Source organism: Pipra filicauda, unplaced genomic scaffold (genome assembly GCF_003945595.2).
Source record: "Pipra filicauda isolate LSUMZ 115617 unplaced genomic scaffold, ASM394559v2 scaffold192_size1418226_pilon, whole genome shotgun sequence".
In the NCBI taxonomy this organism is placed as follows: domain Eukaryota; kingdom Metazoa; phylum Chordata; class Aves; order Passeriformes; family Pipridae; genus Pipra; species Pipra filicauda.
This window is the reverse complement of record NW_024104301.1, coordinates 701,929-723,560: the sequence shown is the minus strand read 5'-3', so window position 1 is coordinate 723,560 and position 21,632 is coordinate 701,929. Positions and strand designations below refer to the sequence as shown.

Sequence of the window (21,632 nt, the reverse complement as noted above, 5' to 3'; positions counted from 1 at the left end):
TCCTTGCACGTGGCAAGAGATGGGGAGTTATGGTGGTGCATCCCACTCTCCCCCCACCCAAGGAGGGGTAAGGACCAAAATCTGCTTTGGTAGGGACCAAATCCTGCTCCTGAAGCTGCAGAACTCCCTGATTGTGCCACAGAGGAGGGGTTGGAGCAGTCTCTCCAGTTCGGGGAGATAGTGGGAGCTGATAACAAAAGTCCTTTCTGCTCCCAGCAGGGTGCCAGGCTCTTGCTGCGCAGAAGGAGAAACATATTAAGTTTAGAAATTGTTATTATTTGAGCTCAACAGCAAGGCTGGGTCAACAGCTGGGAGCACTTGGAGCTGATTATCTGCAGGGGTGAGGCCAGAGCGAGGAGGGATCCCTGGGATCAGGGTCCCCTGTGCAAGTGCCGTCCTGGCAGAGAGCTGGGGATGATGGGAGGACCTGGCAGGGGATGGGGGATGATTTTTCTTGCTTTGACTCCACTTTTCCTGCTCAGGGGAGCCACGGGAGCACAGCTGCCTACAACTCCCTGGGGGGTTATTGGGTGAAGATCCCTCGGGGCGGGAGTTTGGTCCCAGAGGGCTCCCAGCGATGCCAAGAGGGGCTCTGTCACAGCCAAGAGGGGCTTTGTCACAGCCACGAGCAGGATTTAGGCTCGGGCAGGGCGAAGGGCCCAATGTGTCCCCCCTCCAGGTCCCTGCCTTGGGCGGGGGGTCAGTGCCGCCTCTCCCTGCAGCCGGTGGGGTGAGGAGGGTCCCCCCTCGTCTCCCCTTCCAGCCTCTCTCCCCGTTGTCTCCCGGAGCAGCCGCTGGCGCAGCCGGTGCTGCCGGTGCGGCCGTTGCCTGGGAACGGCGCTCGGAGCCAAAGGGACGCGGGGATCGGTGTGTCGGTGAGCGAGGGGGTCCCAGGGGAGTCTCCAGGCCTGGGGGGGGCTTGGGAACGGCTCTGTGTGACCCCGGTGACACCCGCGGGGTCCCCGAGCGGCTGTTCCCGAGCTCCCGTCCTGCCCGCCGGGGGAGGGTTTTCCCAGGGCCCCTTCCCGCTCCCGTGAAAGTTTTCCGCGGACAAGGTTTTGGTGTTGGCTCGAATCCAGACCCGTGAAGCCGGAGATGAAGCAGCTGCCGCCCAGGAGCTGCCCGGCTGCTTATGGGGACTGGGATAAAACCCATCCAAGGGGTCCACGCCCGGCGCGGGGAGTGGGCGGGGAGGGAGCCTGAGCTCAGCTGGAATAACTGGGGCTGTGCTGGGCTTGCTTGTGCTCAGGGGGAGTGTTACTGAAGCTGAAAAGGGGCTCTGGGACCTGTTTCCCATCTTCACAGGTGCCCTTTCCTCCTGCTGTGCCCAGTTCCAGGTCGCTGTGGTGCAGCCAAGACTCTGGGGAAGTGTGTGTGGGGGAGAGTATTCCAGAGCATCTCCACATCCCAGCTCCCTGGAAGGACAGTGCAGGTGCAGGTGGATGGTTCGTGTGAAGTTACACCAGAGGAGCCCTCTGAGGGAAGACCAGGAATAAGCAGCGAGCTCAAGATGTCCCAGGACAGACAGACGGCTCAGGAGATGGGTGAGCAGGTGAGGGCAGTCCCGTGGCAAGTCCTGCCCGAGACAAGATCTGGGGCAAAATCTGATGGAAACAGAGCCCCTGGATCCAGGATAGTGTCTCCCAGGTGTGGTTTACCCCAAGACATCCCAGGGGAGGGGGTCTGGGGTCTTGGCAGAGGCAGCATCTCCGAGTAGTCTCAGTCCAGCGTCAATATTTGCTGACACTTGAGCTGCCTGGAGCCACCTGAGCGGGAAGGAATCCGGCTCCTCCCTGTGCTGAATGAAATGTTATCTCACCTCCCTCGAACCAGGAACTGTCCAAGAGGGGCTTAGACCTTGCAAGAGATATTGCTACGGGAAATCCAGTAGTCCAGCAGGGAGAGGCAAAAGCTGGTGTGGATCCCAAGAACAAGATTAAGTGGTCAGTGGTTAAACTGGGGAACCCCTGACCAGGGCTGCTGCCAGCTCTGTCCCCAGGGCTGGTTAATACATTTACTGACAGGCTGAGGGGTGAAGAAGGTGGGGGGCTGAAGAAGGTGGTGGTGGGATTTTTAGCCTCCCTTTCTGTCTGCTGGCCGGGCTGGGATTGCTGCAGAGCCCTTCACAGTCAGCTCAGCCCCAGCTCCAGGACCCGATTCCCCTGGTTTTAACCTCAGTTTGCCATTGCTCCCTCTCCAACCCATGACTGTGTGCCCTGTTGCAGCAATGAATAACCATTGCTGGGGGATAGTCAGGGGGTGGACATCAGAAAGGACAGAGTTCACAGGACCTACAGGTTAGTTTTGGAGGAAAACCTGGGCATCTTAGCCCTGGTGATAGGAGCTGAGGAGGTTCTGATGTGAGGTGCAGGATGCTGAGGAGGTGCAAAGAGGCCAAGGTTAGATGTGCAGAAGGAGAAGCAGCAGCTGTTGGGAAACTTTCCATGGAATTTTTCCCCCCCCGGTACAAATCCGTAGGCAATTTGGACAGGAGCAAAGGAGTATCTTTGTATTGGAGCCTACCCTGAGAGTGATGTAGGTTGGATCTGAGACGTGCTGGGGTTCGTTCTCACTACCTGCAGGGCAGTCCCCACCCAGATCAGCCCAGGAGCCAGCACCCACCAAAATCTCTCTCCCTTTCCAAGGATCCCCTTGCTGCTACCAAGGAGAAGGAAGGACCACCAGAGGATGCTGGAGCAGAAGAACCATTGTGTCCCCCATCAACTCCTTCAGGGATGGGGATCCTAGACATCCTGCCCCCCAGCACCTGGGCTGGGAGCCAGGATGCCCTGGGGGAAGACATTGCTAGGACATCATGCCTGAAGGGTGCTGGGCCCCCTAAACCACCCCCAGTACTCTCTGAGCCCAAGGGGGCCATTTCCAGCCCTCACTCAGGCTGCAGGAAGCAGGACACACAGCAGAGGAGCAGTAAGGACAACCAACATGATGGCTCTTCCAGCTTGGTGTGGGGAGCCAAGCCAGGGATGTTATTCCAGAAGGACAGGGAGAGCAGCCCTCACTCTCTTGTGAGTACCAACGAGTACAGTGCCGCTGTGATGGTCCACATGGCACCTGGTGCTCCCACCTTGCTCTCTTCTATCACCCCACACACCTTGTGTGGCTTTTTTGTCCTGTCTGCTAAGAGCCAGGATCTCCCTCTTCCCTGTAGAACCTGTCCTGGGTGTTTGGCTACAACAGCCGCCTGGCTGTGCACGACCTGATGGACGGGGAGGACTGGGTGCTCCTGTACGTGTCCTCCCACACAGTGGTCATCCACGATGTCCTGGGGAACAGGCAGTACCACCTGCAGGTCTGGCACACAACCCATGCGTCTCCTTCCTCCTCCTCCCCTTTTCCCAGACTCCTTCCCTCTGGCTCTTCTCCCAGTGCTCAGGGGTCACCTACAACTTTGCCCGTGCAAAGGGGCGCGTTGGTTTGCTCGCGCACTTGTCGCAGTTCCCAACACGTGGTGGTGGAAGGCACTTTGTGTGGGGTTGCAGCAGTGATCTCGTGAGCAGAGCAGCTTGATGGATGCTCTAAACAGCCCCAGGTCTGGAGCCTCCAAGGCTATTTGCTGCTTCCCTTTCCCAGGGCCATGCAAATGTCATTTCTTGTCTGTGTGTGAGTGAGGACAAGCGCTGGGTTGCGACTGCTGACCGAGGGCCAGACGCTCTGATCATTGTGTGGGACTCCTTCTCTGGGTAAGCTCCCAGGAACCTCCTCTTTGGAAACCCCCTATGTCTAGTAAATCACTTAGGACTGACTCCAGCCTCAGCTGAGGGTGAAATGGGAGAATACAGGGACGGACTAAAGCAGCAAAGGAGCCAAAACCAAACTTCATTGTCCTCGTATCACCCACACCCACAGGACAATGAGATGGGGCAGAACTCCCCCAGACTAAGTATATCACATCTCCAAGCTGTAGTATTTTCTTTAAAAATCCCTGGTGAGTTGTTTCCCAGCACCATTTACTTGGGAGGAAGGGGACACTGAGGACCAGCCACGGTGCTGGCTGCTCCCACAGCAGCACTGGTGTTTGTAGCCTCCCTCCCTCCCTCTCTCCTTCCCTCTCTTCCTACATCCCTTCCTCCATGCAGACCAGGGTGGGCAGTGCCGCAGATTTTGCCAAGTGATTGCCTTGAACCCCTGTGCTGCCTGAGCCCCCAGGAGGTGTTTGCTCCGTAGGGTACCGGTGCGCACCATCTTCGAGAGCCACCCGGGGGACGGGGTCTGTGCTATCGCCATTTCCCGGGATGCGAAGTATCTGGTGACCATTAGTGCTGGCACAGTGCAGGTAAAGAGAATATCTCCTCTTCCACGGCTTTCCAGGATAGAGCCATGGAAGTTTTTCCCAGTGCAGCACAGGGGAGGGGGGAATTCGGATGGGGAGAGCAGAAGAGAAGGGGAGTGGGTTTGCAGAGTGATGGCTTGATTTTGCTGAGCCATTAGAAGACAGACCTGGATTTCATTAAAGTCAATGCTGCAGAGTTGAGAAAATGCATCTTAATTTGGGATAAAAGCCTCTGACTTCATCACTTTCATTGAAGCAATTTCCAGCATTATTTCCTGAAATTAATCTCTCTGCTTCCAGGCCATGCTGGGTTTTACCCTGCTCCAGTCCCTTATGCCCCACCATCCCCTGCAGCAGGGGGGGAATGGGGTTCACCTGGCTCTCCCAAGCTCCCAGAAAGCCACATGTGTTATCTGGGCTTTTCTTCCCTTCTCTCCCAGAGAGTTTGTGTTTGGAGGTGGACTTTGCCCACCGAGAAACCCCTGTGCAGCACAGAGCTGAGGCCTGAGTTTGGGTATCAGGTGAGTGACCACAGCTGAGGGGGGCAGAGAGGCTGGACTGGGCAGAACTGGTCAGAACTGGGCAGCCCCACCCCCCTGCTCCCATCCAGTATGGGGCTGCTGCTAGATACTGGCTGGAGATGGGAGGGAGGATCACACCCCATCCCTGGGGTAACCCAATGCGATGGAGCATCCCAGGGGGTCATCCCTGCTCCTCTGATGCCTGACAGACACGGGGTGCAGAGGGGACCCCAAGGGGGGTGTCCCCGCTCCCAGAGTAGGGAGCACAGGGAATCTGCCCTCTGTTTTCAGTTCAGTGCAGTGGAGAAGTGGTTTTTGGATAAAAGCAGATGTTTTGCATGGAAGAATAAGCAGAAAGCATCACTCAGCTTGGTGCTGATGCAATTCTCACCTTTCAATTTCAGAATTATGTAATTTTTAACCCTCAAGATCCCCATGAGTTTGTCAGCAACAGCAAAACCCAGGTGATATTTTACCTGTGGGTAAGTAGGGACGTGGACAGTTGTGTTTCTGGTACCAGAAAGGAGGTGGCAGGAGGGGAACATGCTGGAGAAGCAGCACAGGCTGTGGGGTCATGTGTCTGCCCATGACTGGAGTCACACTTTGGTTTGCAGAACTGCCCCTGCCCTCACCCACCTTGCCCTCCCCACTCCCTGCCCTCTCTAGACTCCAGGGTGGTCTTGGCAGAGTGTAGCCCTCCCTCTATTCCCACACTGGGTCAGTCCAAGCTGTGGCAGGGATGCTCTCCTCCTCTCCCACTCCTGCTTTCCTGTGGGCCCTCATGTGCCTCGTGCCAGTCAGCAGCTTTTGGAAGAGGAGCAGGTAGAGGGAAAGGGTGATTTTGTGCTCTCTGGAAGGTCTTGGAGAGCTTTTCTGCCTCAGGAGCCCTGCTTTGGTCACCACGGTGTGGTGCCAGTGCCCAGGTGATGGAGAGGGGACATGCTGGCACTGCAGAGCACAGCTCCCAGATCCTTGTCCTGGATGTTTTCTCTGCTTTCCCCAGGGTGATGCTGGTTTGCAGTATGGAACACCGTTCCTGAGCAACAAGGTGAGCACAGGGGGACCACAGCATGTCCCCCTCTTGGCTTTCCTCCTGGCAGCAGCACTGCCCCTTCCTATCTCTCTAACCAAAACCAGTGGCCGTGTCCCCAGCCTGTCCCCCTCAGTCTCTTGAAGGGACAAGCCAGGGTTGCCTGAGCTGAGGTCAGGATGCGCCAGTGCATCTTCTCCTGGGGCTCTTGTCTCTGGTGGTCCTGCCATGGGACAGGGAGGGAATGTCACGTGAGAACCAAGCAGAAACATCCCTGCTTGGGAGGGCAGAGCCAGCACTCAGGATGAACACATGGCCTCGCTGCTCTCCCTGCAGACCTTCAGGAGTGTGGTGGGACGCTTCAGCCAGTCAGTTTTCCATTTTAACAACTCCCAAGCTTTGACGGGCACCTCGGCCGGGAAGGTGGTGGTGTGGGATGCGGTTGATCCCCGAACTGACCCCAAGGAGCAGCAGGCCAGGCCTCTCGGAATGACCCCCACCAAAATGGTGTCTCTGCAGAAGGAGAGTCTCACCGTGCTCCAGGTGTTGGAGAGGTAAGGGGGAGGCCATTTTCAGTAGCTGTAGATACAGTCCTTGTGTATCTCAGCCACAGCAGCAGCAGAGAACTACAGCCAAGTGTTGGAGTTCTAAGTCTCTTGGCAGCGTGAGAGGACCAGGAAAACTCTGGAGGAAAGTGCTGCTGGTTTGTGTGTAATTTTCCGGGGATGGATTTGGCTGGGGGGAAAAATAAGGTTGAACATCACGGTGATGTGATGCCAGCTCTGCTGGGCTGGCTCAGACACTGGCTCAGCCTCCTGGCCGTCACCGGCAGAGGGAGCAGACAGCCACCAAACGCCGCGACAGCTCTGGGGACAGAGCAGGGACAGGGCAGGGTCACAGCCTTGGGGACAGGGCAGGGACACCCAGGGTCGCAGCAGAGCCGGTGGTTTCTGCACAGCCCTGGGCTTTCCCCCGCACATCAATGCAGGGCTCTGCTCGTGTCCTTGTGCCGAGAAATGGGGAAGAGATTTCCTTCTGCCTAAGGGTGCTATGCAAGAAATATTTGGGAGTTGTCAATCAGTGTGTTGGTTAATAACTTTCCTTTCCTTGCAGCTGTATAGTAACAGGTGATGTGAAAGGGCACATTAAATTCTACGATGGGGAGCTAATGCTGCTCAGCCTCTACAGCCACAGCAAAGTGGGTCCCATTCGGTCCCTCTCCTTCTCCACAACCCTTCGTGATCCTCCTGATGCCTTCCCAGCCAGAAGCTGGCCCTTCCTCACCAGGTGAGTGCCTCTTTACAAACCCAGGTCCTCTCCTGTGTTTGCCCTGCAGCTGAAAGCCGGGGAGGTGTCAGTGGAACCTGGGGAGGTGGTTTGTAACAGCTTGGAAGGTGGTCAGTGAAAGCTGCCCTGTGGGCTTCTGCCCGGTCTGGAGCAGGTTTCAACCCTGTGCCCAGGCTTTTGGGCAGGACATGGACAGGGAGGCAGGATGGAAAGGAACGTGTCCCTTTATTCCTCTTTTCCATTTGAGGTGTTTGTCCCACCTACCCACCAGAGAGAAGCATGGGGTCTCTCCTGGGCATCCCTCTCTGCCTGCAGACCACAGGCATCTCCTAGCAGCTGTAAACTCCAGAGGGGCTCCAGCACATCCTAAATTCTGAACTTGATGTGATGCCTTGGCACAGACACGGCATCAGTGCGGGCAGGGTGATGATCAGCTTCTCTGTCACATCCCCAGCACACCAGGCAGTGCTAATGCCGAGCCTCCAGCACTCTCTGGGCCCCTTAATCCCCCCCTTAAGCCCCTCCCATGGATGGCTATATCCAGTTGGATTTTATCATGGCTTGCCAAGCTGATCGGGGCAGTGGCACCAGTGCTGGGTTGCACCACCTCAACAACACAGGAGCTTGGGACAGCCCCAGCCTGGTCACCAGCCCCTCTCTGTCCCTCTGTGTGATGTAACTGTGCCTGAGGATTTATAGGGAGTCTGCAGGCCAGATGAAGCTGTTGTGTGGCTCCATCCAGCCTGCAAACCATATGTCTGTCACTCCCGTTCAGGCTCTCCTGGCAACGTCTTTTCTCAGCCGCACGTGTTTTCCAAAGAGCCATGTGGGACAGATTCCTCTCCAACCTGGAGCAGTGCCCTGGGGAACGGTTTGGTTTCCCTGTCTCTGGTCCCTGTTGTCTCATCCCTCCTCCTGGGTTGCTGCTGCAGCTCCTGCCGCTTGCAGCTGCTCTGGGCAGCACAAAAGGCAGAAAGTCAAAGGGGAAACCTTGAGCCTGTTTGTCTCGGCAGGCTGGTGGGATCAGGAATGGCTGGAGAGCCCAGCTAAGGCACAAAAGAGGCACAGAGTCCATCAGTGCCTGGGCCAGATGTGCATGAAGTGATGGCTGTCACAGGCCAGCTGGCAAAGAGGCTGCTTTTCCCCACTCGTGCAGCCACACCTCTGTCTATGCAACTCCAGGATTCAGCCTGGAGAAGACTCCAAGGAGACCTTATAGCACCTTCCAGTACCTCAAGGGCTCCAAGAGAGCTGGAGAGGGACTTTGGACAAGGATGTGGAGTGACAGGTCAAGGGGGGAATGGCTTAATATTGACAGAGGGCAGAGTTAGGTTGGATATAGGCTTAATATGGTCTAGTGGAAGGTGTCCCTGCCTGTGCCAGGGGGGCTGGAATGAGATGAACTTTAAGGTGCCTTTGTACCCAAACCAGTCTGGGATTTCTGTGTGGTCCTCTCTTATCCCTTTAACTGGGTCCAGACCCTCAGACCTCAGCCAGACTGAGACTATACATATTTGTGCATAATTATTCAGATTTCTGCTTCACACATGCCCAGTGCCACAGCGAGACCCTCTCTGCTGTGTTGGGTGAGCAGACAGGAACCATCCTGTCTGTGCTGTGGGACTGAAACTGTCCTCTGACCTTGTCCGTGGCAGGGTGGTCAATGTGGAGCCACTGACAATGGTGGCGTGGAGACACGTGAAAAGACTATTCAGAGTATCTTGAATTGCTCATTTGTCTGTCTCACACACCAGCAACTTGCAAACAGCAAAAGCTCCCCAGATGTCATTCGTCTTCTGGCTTGCCCAGCCAAGTAGAAAATGGACCTGGCTCCAGTATCTTCCTGTGACGATTTCCCAGGTCATGAATACAAAGTGCCACCTGCCCTCCAGGTCAAGGAGGGTTTGCATGTTGCATATCACAAAACATAAGGGATCGTCCAACTAAGTTGCAAAAAGAGACTGATGTGTAATATAGCTTGGAGGGACATGAGCCAGCGAGTCTGATTCATCAAATTCTGTTTCTCTCACGCTAAACAGGAACTTTATCCTTTCAACCTCTGATGCAACTGTGTTCCATGTTGCAACAGACAGCGCAAACTTTGAAAAAGTCCTGGAAGAGGCGAAGAAAGCTGTGAGTGCCATCGCCTGTCACCCGCAGCAGACACTGGTGGCCGTGGGGAGTCCCTGTGGGCTGCTGAAGCTGTGGGACTACCAGCACACCGAGTACCTGGCTAGCAGGATATTCCCCGAGGCTGGCATCCAGTGCTTAGCCTATGACCCTGAAGGTATCCTGGCCTCGTGACCTCCCTGTGTGACCTCCTCCCGGGCACTGGGCTTCCCGGGAGGAGCGGTGGAGCCGTGAGAGTTTTCTGGCATGTCTTCCAGGTTATTTTCTGGCCGCTGGTTTTACTGATGGAAGCGTTCACATCCTCGATGCGATTTCCCTTCAGTCCAGCTGCAAGGAACTCCGGTTCTCGCGGGGTCCTGTGACTCACATCAGCTTCTCTCACAATTCCGAGTACCTCGCGACCGCTGTAAGCTTGTTTTTTCCGCTCGGTGATTTACATGCGCTGCTCGTCCTGCAGCTTTGGGAGGGACTGGGAATTGCCGACCCGTCCTGCAAGGCACGGAGGGCTGTTCCTCCCCCGAGGCTTCGTGACTCTGAAATGCTTTTCCTGGCTCAAAGAGTCACTCTGTAAAAGCGTCACCAGTCCCAGCTGCTCCGCAGAGCCGCTGCTGGCAGCGTCCCATCGCTAACTTTAGTGACAAGTCTTAGCTCTGTGTCCATCTGTAGGAAGGGCTGGAGCAGGGATTTCCTCCTGGTTGGTGCTCTGTGAGGGGGGCTGCTCCCTCCATCCCATGTATCAGTGTCAAGGCAGTGTTGAGGCAATTTGGCACAGAGATTGTAGCAACTGGTGACGATCTGTTCAAAGAAAAGATTCCCCTTTCCTGCACATATGCCAGGACACAGCAGTGGGAAGCATCTTCCTTGTGATTTCTGGGGAGTCACAGAACTCAATTTACTGCCCCTCTGTGTGAGCACAGCAGGAGATGGCTCGGATGCTCCGGCCAGGCTGAGGACTGCTGTGGTGCTGCTGTGGTGCTGCTCTTGGGAGCAGCTGCCCAAATCTGTCTGGCCCAGTGTTTTATCCTGGCTGTGACTCTAAACCTCCTCATGGGACTTCAAAACTGAAAGGGCCAAGCTAAGCCCAGAGAGGAAGCAGGGGATGAGTGTGGGTATTGTGGCTCGTTGACCTTTGTGCTGTCATTGCAGGATGAGAAATACTCAGTGATCGTTTACAAGAAAGTCCTGCAAAACGGGCGCAGATGCTGGGAACACCTGGCAGGGCTGGACTCCCACTACAAACCCATCCGGAGCATCCTCTTTGGAGTCCAGTCAGGCAGCAACGAGCCCAGGCTCCTGAGCCTCGGGGAGGACCGGCAGCTGGTGGGTGGATGTGAAAGTCTAATGGACAGTAAAGATTTGTGGTTAAAGTGGCAGAGCTGGACAAGGACATCAAGGGAGACTCCGTGTGTGGTTCTGTGGCTCCCAACCCTCTCCCCACCAGCTCGATTGCTGGAGGTTGTTTCTCAGCCTGATCTCAGGGCTGAGGCTCTGCTACTGCAGGCTTCTCCAAGAGATGCTAAATCCAGTTAATCCACAAGGTCCAGGGTGCTGGCAGACCACAGGGGAGTTGTTTCCTTTTCTTCCCTCCAGGTTGAATATGACCTGAGCAGCAGCATCAAGGACCACCTGGTGGTCACACACAGGGACCGGGTGGAGCAGAGTGCGGTGCCCTTGTGCTTGGCCTGGTACCCACAGCTCAGCACCGAGTCCTTTATCCTCACTGCCAACAACTGCTACAAAATGAAGCTCCTCAACACGACAACCAAAATGTGCAGGTAGAGGATTGATTCAGGCCTACAGCTGCCCGGGACCCCCATCCTGACCCTGTGTTCTCCTTGGTCTAATGACCACCCTACTCCCACCCATGAGAATGTGTTTGTACATCCGTGATGCAGATCTTGGGATGACCCCTAGGTCAGTTGAGTCCACTCTGCTGTTCACTACTATGTCATCTAGTAAGGCTGTGGCTTCAAATGGGTCTTGGTCTGCTCATTGGATTTGAGACGCAACTGTTCAACATCAGATAAAGAGACAGGAATCCAGATAAGCAAAGCACAATAATCCTTGAGCACTAAATTAATTTCTGAGCCCCAGTGTGGTCCCTTCTAGCCAGGAACCCTGTCCTGTCCTGTTCTCTCAGCCAGTAGTACAAAGCCTTTGCACCCCCACACCTCCCATATCTACCCATCCTTCCACACAGCAGCTGTTTAGAGAAGGAAAGTGCTTTGTGAGCTCTAGAATGGATAAATATGTTGTTTGCCTTTAGAAAGACCCTTCTGGGACCAACCTATGGCTCCCCATTGGAGAAGATACAAATCCTCCCAGCAACAAGCACTGCGGACCCCAAGCAGTACTACCTGGTGTACATTACAAAGGACAAGGTATGGAGCCCCACCTGCCCCAGCTGTACAAGAGCCACCATTTGCAGAGCTGGTAGTCCTTCAGGAATTTCACTCGAGGTAAAACCATGTATAGGCTGGTCCTGCCTGAGAGCTGAGCGAGCTCCTGGGAGGAGGAGGCAGCACTGCCCCAGTGTGCAGTGCCCCAGGCCTTCTGTAGGACCCCCAGCCCTCCCAGACTCACTCTCTCTCTTTACAGGTGGGCTTGCAGATTTTGCCTGTTGATGGCAACCCCCACAAGTCCTCAGCCTTCATTTGCCACCCAGATGGTGCCTCTGACCTTGCCAGCTCCTATGACGGGCGTTACATCTTTACAGCGGGGGGGAGAGACTGCACTGTTATGAAATGGAAGGTCAACCTAAGGTGAGTATGGCAGGAAGGAGAAAGGAGTCCTGTTACCACTTCCCACAGTTGAAGCAAATGCTCTCTAGCATTTACACTGAAAATGGGGCTTTTGTCCCGTTTTTGTGCCAGGTGTCTGTGTCCAGAGGAGTTAAAGCAGGCAGAGTGGTTGGTCATGGAGAGTTTCTTTGCAGGGCTCTCTTGAACATGGGTCCTCTGGAGGCAGGTGATAAAGTCCTGCAGCTTCTCTCTCCTTCCACAGCATGTGCCCACGACCAGGCCAATAAACTGCATCTGGCAAGGGGGATCATGAGGTGGAGGACAGGCCCCAGCACTCATGGAAGCAGGAGACCCACGACTCGCTGAGGGGAGCAGGAGTGAAGGCTGGCAGCATCTCTGCTCAGTCCTGTGGGCTGCCAGCTCCCAGACACCTGGCATGATACTGGGGTCATTAATAGCTTAGTAAGAGTTCAGCATGGTGGGCACGTGTGACACTGGGGATGGGGGCATGGCAGTGGGGTCAGCTTACATTGTAATGACCTGTTGGGCCCCAAGCAGCTGTGTGGGGTGTCAGCTAAAACAGGAGGGACACATTTTTGGAGGGTTTTGTTCCCCTCCATGTGATGCATCTGCATAGTCATAGTGGGGATTAAGCCAGCAAACCTCGCAGGGGATGGACATAACACATATAAAATATTCCAATCTGGGAAATGGTACCCAAATGGTAAGAAGTTGGGCAGAGGATTCTGTGGTCCTTGTGAGGGCCTGGCCAGTGTGATGGGAGATTGTCAGGGTTAGGCCAGGACCAGAGCAGCAGTACTGGCTGCAGGAGGAGTGCACGGGGTGACTGCTCATACAAAAGTGTCTGCTCTCCAAATGGGATAGGCATTTGCTGGGAAATCCCCCCTGCATTTGAAGACTGGATTTAGACAAGCCACCTTAATCCTATAAAGCTTTGCTTACATGAATAAACGAGCTGCAGTAAATGGGGTGGCTGGAAGAGTGAAGGCAGCTCTAAAAAACAAGGATCTCCAGGCTCTGGCCTGGAACATCCCCGATGAACCCTGCCAGGCTTCTCCCCCCGTTCTCTGCAAGTTTTCCTCTGCCAGCTCCCTCAGCAGCAGTGCCAGACGTGTGCTCCCATGTGGCAGCAAAGGCAGGATATATATTTTGGTTTCTTTGCCTGTCCAGGACGAAAGCTACTGGTTGTAGCACCTGTGCAGGGCAGAGGGTTCCCCTTTGCGGGCGTGGCTGCAGGTGCCCAGGAGATACACCTGACATAGAAAGGAGCTGTGAATGACAGGAAAGCTCCAGGCCAGCATGGAATGACTTCACACTTCAGGGACTGGAAAGGGAGCCTAGTCCATGGCAGAGCTGGGATAGTGTGGCATGATCTCTGTCAGTCTGTGCTGGCTTGTTTCTTTTAAATCCTGCACATCACCCTGCTAACACAGAGCACGTCTCCTGGTTTCTGGCAAATCAACCCCATGGGAGCTGGCTTTTAGCTCTCTCTCCTGTGTTTGCCTTTTGGTGTGCACCTGTGAAACCCTCACCTTCCTAGGACAAAGGCTTTGTGCTTAGGACATGTGCTGGTCCTGCATAAAACACTTCTTACAGGTACCACTCGCTCTGAGGAAAGCCCAAAGGGTGCTGAGCCAGCTCACCTTCATGTGCCAGAACAAAGGAAACCTGGTTGGGAAAGCAATGGGTTTATTTATTTTCTTTTCCACTTTGTATGGCTTAAGCAGTCGGGGGTCAGGATAAGCGACATTTTAAGGAAGGCAATAGAATATAAATGATCCTTCTTTATAATGGTTGGCCAGGGTCCAGGCAACATTGAATTTCTATGTAATTTGTTTTTTGAGCGAAGTTCTTGATGAGCTAATTATCATTTTATTGCTGCTTCTGGCATCTCGTGCATCTCCACTGTGTTTAATACCCAGATAACTTAATTATGAAAAAAGCATGAAGCTTGCAAAAAAACCCCAGTGGAAGCAGCACTGCCGAGGTGTGTGAGAGCTGCAGCCCTGCTGCCAGGCATGGGGTATATTATGTGGCAATGCTACGCCATGGTTGCACTTCCAGGCTTGGTTTCTCTTTACATCTGCACAAGCCAAATGGATTCTTTTGGCTCCAACTGCCTATGAAATTGAAACAAAGAGGTGGCTACTGAGGCGCTTGCAGTCTAATGCCGACTGCACCTGCGACACCGTCACCCACCACAGCTCAGGAAGTGGAGTAATGGATTGCACTGAGTTATTGGGGAAAAACGTGTTAGATCAAGGAACAGGGAGCTTGGGTTTGTGTGGTTTATTGCAAACACCAAGCCCCGGCCTTCTCTGCATGTTCAAAATGCTGATCTAGCTAATTCATCTCCCTCAATGTCTCTATAAGGAAGCAGAAAAGCTAAATGCCAGACACTAAGTTCAAGTCCATGGAAAAGCTCCTGGCTCCCAGCCCCGTACTCATTCCACTAAACAAGAGGACCATTCAGTAATAATTAATTCCCACACTGTGCTATTGTATGTAAAACCTGTGTATGAAATATGCTGTAGAAGTGCAGCTGATGATAAAATAGCACATGGTTCAAGGCAGTGCTTTTCTTTCCTGAATTCTGAGGCCCAGGGATTTTATTTATTGAAAGTGTATGTGAACAATGACTAGAAAGGGAACCGTGAAACCTCTCCTCACATGAACCCTTCCTGTACCTTCTTTTCTCTACTTCTGCCAGTGCCTTGGATGCTGCTGCTTTCCTGGGTGGGGAGGACATGATCCCATTCTACAACCTCCTGGATGGTGGCAGAGAAGGCGAATTCTTCAGGGTAATTATGCTCACTGTGAACACCGTCTGGCCACATCTGGTTGGAGTTTAAGATTCATTTATACAGGCCAGCCATTCCCTTATTTTTTGTCCAGATCACCTTCAACAACAATCCCATTGATATGCCTGTTAGTAAAACCTAAAAGGAGCCTTATCTTCCACGTCTGTTGTTAACTGATCTTCACAGTATTCTTTTGAATCCCTGGCAGGAACTGGAAGACTATTTTTACTATGCACAGATATGCAGCCAAGGTACGAATACACTGGAGAACAGACAGGTGTCAATGCACATTCCCTTGGAGGAAATTCCTTCTGTAATGAGAGCAATAGGATTTTATCCATCAGAGGAAGAGGTTGGTCAGTTGTTTTTATTGTTGTTATTAAAAGAAAAAAGAGCAAGACTGATTGCATTTACCAAGTGTCCCGAGGGCCATATTCTGACCATTGCCATGTTGGATTGCTCCAGGGTATATTTGTTGGCTTTCAATGTATTTAACTGGTCTGCATCAATACAGTAGTGGTCAGAATCTGGCAGCAAATTCCTCAGAAAGTAATGATTCCTTGCTAGCAAGTTGGGAAACCACCGGGGCTGAGCAAACCTGGAGCCTGATGGTTCAGAAGCGTTCAACAGGACAACCTCAGGGTCTTCTGGAGGTTGGGGGCTCTGCCACCACTTCAGAGGTGGGTTTCTTCAGAAGGTGAAAGTAGGGGAATGAATCTTCCTTTGGCTCCCAAGGGCAGCAGCCTCCAACCTTCCAATGTCCGTGGGTAAAGTGCTTTGGTCCCTCTGTGACTTGTACTAGTGGCTGAGCAGCATGTCGTTGGTAGGATGTGATTGAGTCCCTCCAGGTTGGATGGAGACTCAACCAGAATGTCCTATATGTGCTACCAGTGTGGGTGAGAATGTCCAGCTCAATGCAGTCACTCATTTGGATGTTGACAGAGCCTCTCTTTCTTGTTCTGCTTGGGACTGATGAAAGAATGATTTTAGATGAAGACAGTGGCGTTTACTCCCATGGAATGTAAAGTTCTTTCACTAACAGATAAACCCTGCAGAAGCTCCCTCTGAGGTTGCCTTTAAGGTTGCAACAGCAGAGCTTCCTATCAAACATTTCTCAGGAGCTTTTTAGCTTCACATTTAACAGCAGACAGACACAACTGTTAATAAGGGTGCCGTTCCTTCTCCTTTTGTGGCTGTTTCTCCAAGGCAGTTTGTATTGTATACAAACCTCATTTGTAATGTGTAACCTGACAAAAGGGTAATTAAAGCACATACAAAAAAAATTACTGAATCTGATGCAAGGAGATTTAAATAATGGCCTCTTTGCACCAGCCACAGTCCTGTCACTGCAGAGGGGTTCTCCCCAGGGAAATGGTGCATCACTGAGCTCCCTTCATCTGCCCGCAGGGGAGGTTGTTCATCTCTGCCATGGCACATGAACCCACAGGCTGCTGAGACGGTGCTGTGAGTCAGTGCCACCCCATCTGCCCAGGGATGCTCTGCCAGGAGAGCCAGCAGATGGGAGGCAGGACCTTTGTCACAGCTACCATCTAACAGACGTGCTTTGGAGCCCCCACAACCAGCAAATGTTTGTCTGAGCCAGAGCTGCTTTGCCCTGGTGTCAAGCTGTGGCATTATCCCCTCATACTGTGTTAGAGCTTTTCCTTGGGTTATTACATTTTTGCCTCTTGGGGACAAGGAGAATATAGTCCCCTGGGACATGTCTCTGAAAGAATAATTGATAACCCCTCCCCGCCTCCCACCCCAAATTAAAATATAAACAGCGTTTCAGGCATGGAAACAGAGGTGCTAAGCTGTTGTGAAACCAGGCAACCTACAATCTGCTCCTCGAGGCAGGCAGGACAGTAATAAAATCCAGAAAGTTCGTCTCTCTGGAGTGTTTTAATATAGGAAAAGCAGGAGGGAGAAAAGGCAGCTTGGACTGACTAGCAAAGCTTTTGGGAATTGGTGTTTTTCTTTTGTAGTTCAGTGGGATTGATATAAAACCTAATCCCAGCTCAGCCAGAGCTGAGTGAAAATGACTGTTCTTGCTTGGCGTGACATTCGCTACAAGAAAAATATGAGGCTGAGATTTCCCTCTTCCCCAGGCTTCATTCAGTGGAAAAACTTGTGACACAAGGACAAAGGCCCAAGGCTGAATGCAAAGTCCTCCCCGGGGAGATCTTGCATCAGCCTCTCTTCCCGGGGAGCAGCAGGCTTGGTACGTGTTGGCACGGGGAATTCTCCCGGCGTTTCTCTGCTGCCCCTGTACCTCTGAAGGGGCTGCGAGTACAATGAGGGCATGGAGCAGATGCTGCCTTTTGGACACACATCTGCACAGCTGCCAGCGGGGCTGACTCACAGCACCAGACTTCAGTAAAACCACCCAGCATGGCCAGTGCTTGCTGTTTGTCCGAGAGGAGAGTGCAGGCTGTCAGCCGCACTGAGCATGTTTGGATTTGGCTTGTGCGGTGGCAGAACCTCACCAGACACGTGTCAGAAGGGGGGAAGATTGTTCGTGCCAGCCAGGGTGTGCAGCCTGGTTACGTGGGGACTCTCATGCACGTGCTCCTGCAGCAGGGATGGTGTGTTTACCAGTTTGTGGTTTGCCTGCCCGCTGTCCCCAGAGTGGAGGCGCAGCTGTGGCAAAGGTTCCGGTAACAGCTGCAGAGTCACCGAGTGCCCGTCATGAGAGAGGAAATCCAAAATGACAACGTGCGTGCTACCCCCATCTTTACCTTATGTCATCATGTCAGCAAGTGTGTAACTGTTGGCCGTGCCCATCCTCAGCTGCCGAGTGCAGCTTCCCACTGGGATACCCACTGTGGTACCAGTATGTGCACGGTTATGGTACATCGGCATTCACCAGATCGGAAACTGGCCCGATGCTCTGCAAAAAATGTGTAACAATCTGTCTTGTCTTGATCTTTAGATTGAAGAAATGATAAATGAGGTAAAATTCAGCAAGTACATGGATGGTGGAGAACAAGTGACAGAAATCAATTTGGAGGATTTTATCAAACTTTATATAAATCATCGACCTGCGCTTGGCTTGTCGATGAAAAGCCTACAACGAGCGTTTCAGGTTCTTGGTTATGATAACGAGAAGGGAGACAAAGTTATTGACAGAGGAGACTTACTGTCTCTGCTTCAGTGCAGAGGTGAGTTATTTCGCTTCTAATATTAGTTTTATGCTTGCTAGTTCTGCCTGCAATTTCAGAACTTATTCACTGCAGCAAAAAATTAATCTGGAACTATAGTTTGGTAACCAGGGCAGGCGTGGGGAGCCGCTTGCTTTAAGATTTTAAATTGAATAATCACATCTATTGTCTCAGCTGCTCTTCTTTTACTGCTCTGGAAATCTCTGCTGGCCTGAAGTATCTTGGCTGTCAAATGATGAGTATGGATCTTGGTAAAATGTATCCTTCTTCCAGTATGCCCTTATCTGAATCACTGTTCTCTGTTACAGTCAAGCAGGCTTTGGCAAGGTAGTATAAAACTGATAAAAAGGGCACAAGAAAAGAGGGATGAAATTAGTCAGTCCTGAACTGAATCTGTGTGAAAGACTGAAAAGATGTGATGGTTTAGTTGAGCTGAATCAGGAAGAACATTGTAAATGCGTGTGTTAATATAACTGTGGCCAGTGCCATAGAGTGGTAAATAACAAACTTTTATTGTCTTACTCCTGGTGTAAAAGTGCAGCCGAGCATTAAAACAGGTAAAGGGAAATGCTGGTTGACTCAGTACATCACCTGGTAAGACTCCTTGACACAAAGATCCTTGGAAACCAAGGATTCAACCAGTGTGAGAAAGGTTAGTTATTTATATGGATGGTGTGAACATCCGTAAATAGATACATGAGATAGCACAGTTTCATAACAGATCTATAACCTCATGCTTCAGGGCATGAGCCAACCGCTAACTGGGAACAAGTGCCATGTCCACATTATTCCAAGATACTAAATCAAGACTTCTCCACCTTTCTCTTCCTCCTCTATGTGAAAATGGCTACGCAGACTGTGGTCTCTGCCAGGAATTCTCCAGCGGGAATAGAAGCTCAAGCAATATAGCCTAAAGTGCAATATAGCTCAAGTGCAATACAGCCTAAAGAGCTGTCTGCATCAGAATTTCTCCCTTTGATTAACATTTTTCCCCAAAATGCAACAGAGAGGCCGAATCTCCTTTTGAACTGTCCTGTTCTGTTTGTGCACTGTTCCCGTTCAAATTCCTTTCTAGTTTTTGTGCTCTCGACCCCATAACCCACGGGCTGGCCTTGCTCTGTTGTGTACAGGAGAGCAGATGACCGAGGATGAGCTGGCCCAGTGTCTGACCACCCTGCTGGGCAGGCGACCTGGGAGACGAGGATCTGAACCAGACATCTACGATCCCTCAGGTACAGGATTAGCATTCCACACAGCACAGAAGCAGGATTGCTTCAATTCCCAAATGGAACAATTTAAATTTCAAACCCATTTACCCTGTTAGGCCAAGAGAGCTGTCAAAACTGCTCAGACAGGATTGCAAAAATAGTCACAGAGCTACAGATTGTCCTTCATCCACGCAGCAATCACACGGGTGTATCTAAAAATAAATGGACAATGAACTATAACTGGGGCCTGACAAGATTACATTGCTGTTTATCTGCTGGCTGGAACTGAAATTAGAAACACACAGGGAAATCCCAGAGCTGGTTTCACCCAGGCAGCAGTGCCCATTGTAACAGAGCTGTTGGTAACGACTGCATTTGTCTGCAATTTATGTCCCAGTCCACACCAGTCTGGAACAGCAAATTACGGCATCGATTTCAGCCAAGTGGCTGTATTTAATTGCCCATTGTAGTTGGAACCGCATTTTCGTATGATTTGTGTCCCAGTCCCCACCAGTTTGGAATAGCCTCTGTTTAGGGTCATTGGAATGGGCAGCACAGAGCAAAGGTGCAGCTCCCAAAGGGAACTGCCTGGTGCTGCAAAGCAACTTCGAAATCCCTGGATTCCTTAAGGTCCTAAAATCACATTAAATTGCTGGAGTGTAAAAGTTGTCCCATGACCCCTCTCAGGCAGGGACTTGCTGCAAGGTGAGACTTGCAGATTCGACAGGTTCCTGATATAAATACATAAAATGTTAAGCAAGTAAACCATCACTTTTTATGGTTACTTCACTTACAAATTTTACTGACCTGGAAAGCCATTTTTATATCACTACTGTGTGTCTTGTGGTGGTGTTACTGCTCTCCAGGTGCAGCAGCTTTGATTGAAGAAGAAATTCCAGAAGAAATCACAGCAGAGATATTTGCTGCTGACATTCTTGGCTTACCTATTGCTGCACAAGAAAAAAAGAACGGAAGGAAAGAGGCGAACCTCTGATCTACAAAGACTCGGAATCACAGCTGCCACAAGGTTTTCTGTTCGTTCCTTCTTTCCAGACTCCTCTCCTCAAATATCTGCAAAATTTGTGTTTTATGTTTATTAGAAAGTAAAGGTCACATAGTTGCATTTCAGTCAAACTCTAGAATAAACCCCCAGTTTAGCACACGCCACAAACCTGTAATTTCCCACCTATGTAGGGAAACACTGGGGTGGCTGTAGAATGAAGCAGGTGGCCACCCCAGCCTTGGCTGGAGCCTTCCTAGAATTTATTTCAGGTGGGTTTATGCCAGATGCAGTCTATTTTCATTATGTTAAGACAGTATTCATTTGTGAAACCTGACAGCAGAAGAGCGATGTAAAAGTACTGTATTGATTAAATACATTGATAAATGCTTGGATGGGTTAGAATGGATCTGTAATTATAAATCCAACAGACCCCGGTAAAGAAAGGAACGCTGTGATGTACATTAAAATCAGGTTTCCCTTTTGGCCTTTAAAACTGACTTTTTCTTTCTGAAAGTAGTAATTCCAATTAGTAGTGTAATACCAATGGGACGGCATCGCACTGTGTGTATAAACAGCATAATGAGGCTGATACAAGTTGCTGTAGAAAGATCAGTGAAGTGCTGTTGAACACGGCTTCCTTCTTTACATCATCCTCGGCATCAATTTGAATAATAATGTAGGCCCTTAAGAAGCGTTCCTTTCAGAGGCAATGTTTTTTAAACAGAGATCGCTGTTGTGTACTGAGAACATCTGTGATTGTACAATTAGCAAGAGCAGCAAGGTGTGCACTAGGGGGAAGTTAATGAGGGAGTCCAGCAGTAACAGGACCAGAGAACGCAGGTCTGTGACAAACGTCCTGCAGAGCATCACCTCACATGTAACTCTGCCCCTTTACCCTTTATGTTCATGTACTTCCATGGATCTGTGTTGGAGCTGATCCTCCACTGCTTAAAACCAGTATAATTCCACAAAAATCATTGGAATTATTTAAGGCAGCTGAGAAACGTTATAACCACTGGGGGGAAAAAAATCAAAATGTGCTTCTTACAGGTTATGTTATTATTATGATTTATTTATCCCATTTAAGGAGGGATATTTTGCTAACAGAGCGCATCGCCCATCCCTGCACTCGGGGTCTGCCACAGCAACTGGCACAAGGGCGGGATGTGTGTCTGTCACACACAGAGCCCCGGGGCTGCCCTGCACAAAAATAGGTATTATTTCTATGTAAAGTGCTTTGAGCTTTCTAAAAGCCCCTCCAGTTCTGCTTTGCAATAAAATTTAGTTTTGCCCAAGATGCTGTTAGACTGCACTGGTTTATCACAGAATCCATCAGGTTGGAAAAGACCTCTGAGATCGTCGAGTCCAACCTGTGACCGATCGTCACCTTGTCAACCAGACCCCATTATTGAGTACCACGTCGAGTCTTGGATTAAAC

General features: G+C 51.5%; 1 protein-coding gene across 3 annotated transcripts; it reads left to right on the top strand.

Annotated features, from left to right (window-relative positions):
• Positions 1-782: 782 nt before the first annotated feature.
• Positions 783-21,489, top strand: CFAP251 (cilia and flagella associated protein 251). 3 transcript variants are annotated; one of them, XM_027739789.2, is made up of 22 exons: positions 783-875; positions 1,332-1,552; positions 2,646-3,026; positions 3,170-3,310; positions 3,592-3,701; positions 4,186-4,294; positions 4,732-4,812; positions 5,217-5,294; positions 5,816-5,860; positions 6,179-6,396; positions 6,956-7,129; positions 9,169-9,416; positions 9,517-9,665; positions 10,406-10,579; positions 10,850-11,034; positions 11,526-11,718; positions 11,858-12,021; positions 14,732-14,822; positions 15,031-15,174; positions 17,755-17,983; positions 19,114-19,215; positions 20,058-21,489. In XM_027739789.2, the coding sequence occupies exons 2-22, from the start codon at positions 1,511-1,513 to the stop codon at positions 20,183-20,185; spliced, it is 3,186 nt and encodes a 1,061-aa protein (XP_027595590.1). In that variant the 5' UTR covers positions 783-875; positions 1,332-1,510; the 3' UTR covers positions 20,186-21,489. The 3 variants fall into 3 exon arrangements, with proteins under 3 accessions (XP_027595590.1, XP_039236251.1, XP_027595591.1); XM_039380317.1 differs by having other exon boundaries at positions 1,306-1,552; positions 11,526-11,640; XM_027739790.2 differs by having other exon boundaries at positions 1,306-1,552.
• Positions 21,490-21,632: the final 143 nt, after the last annotated feature.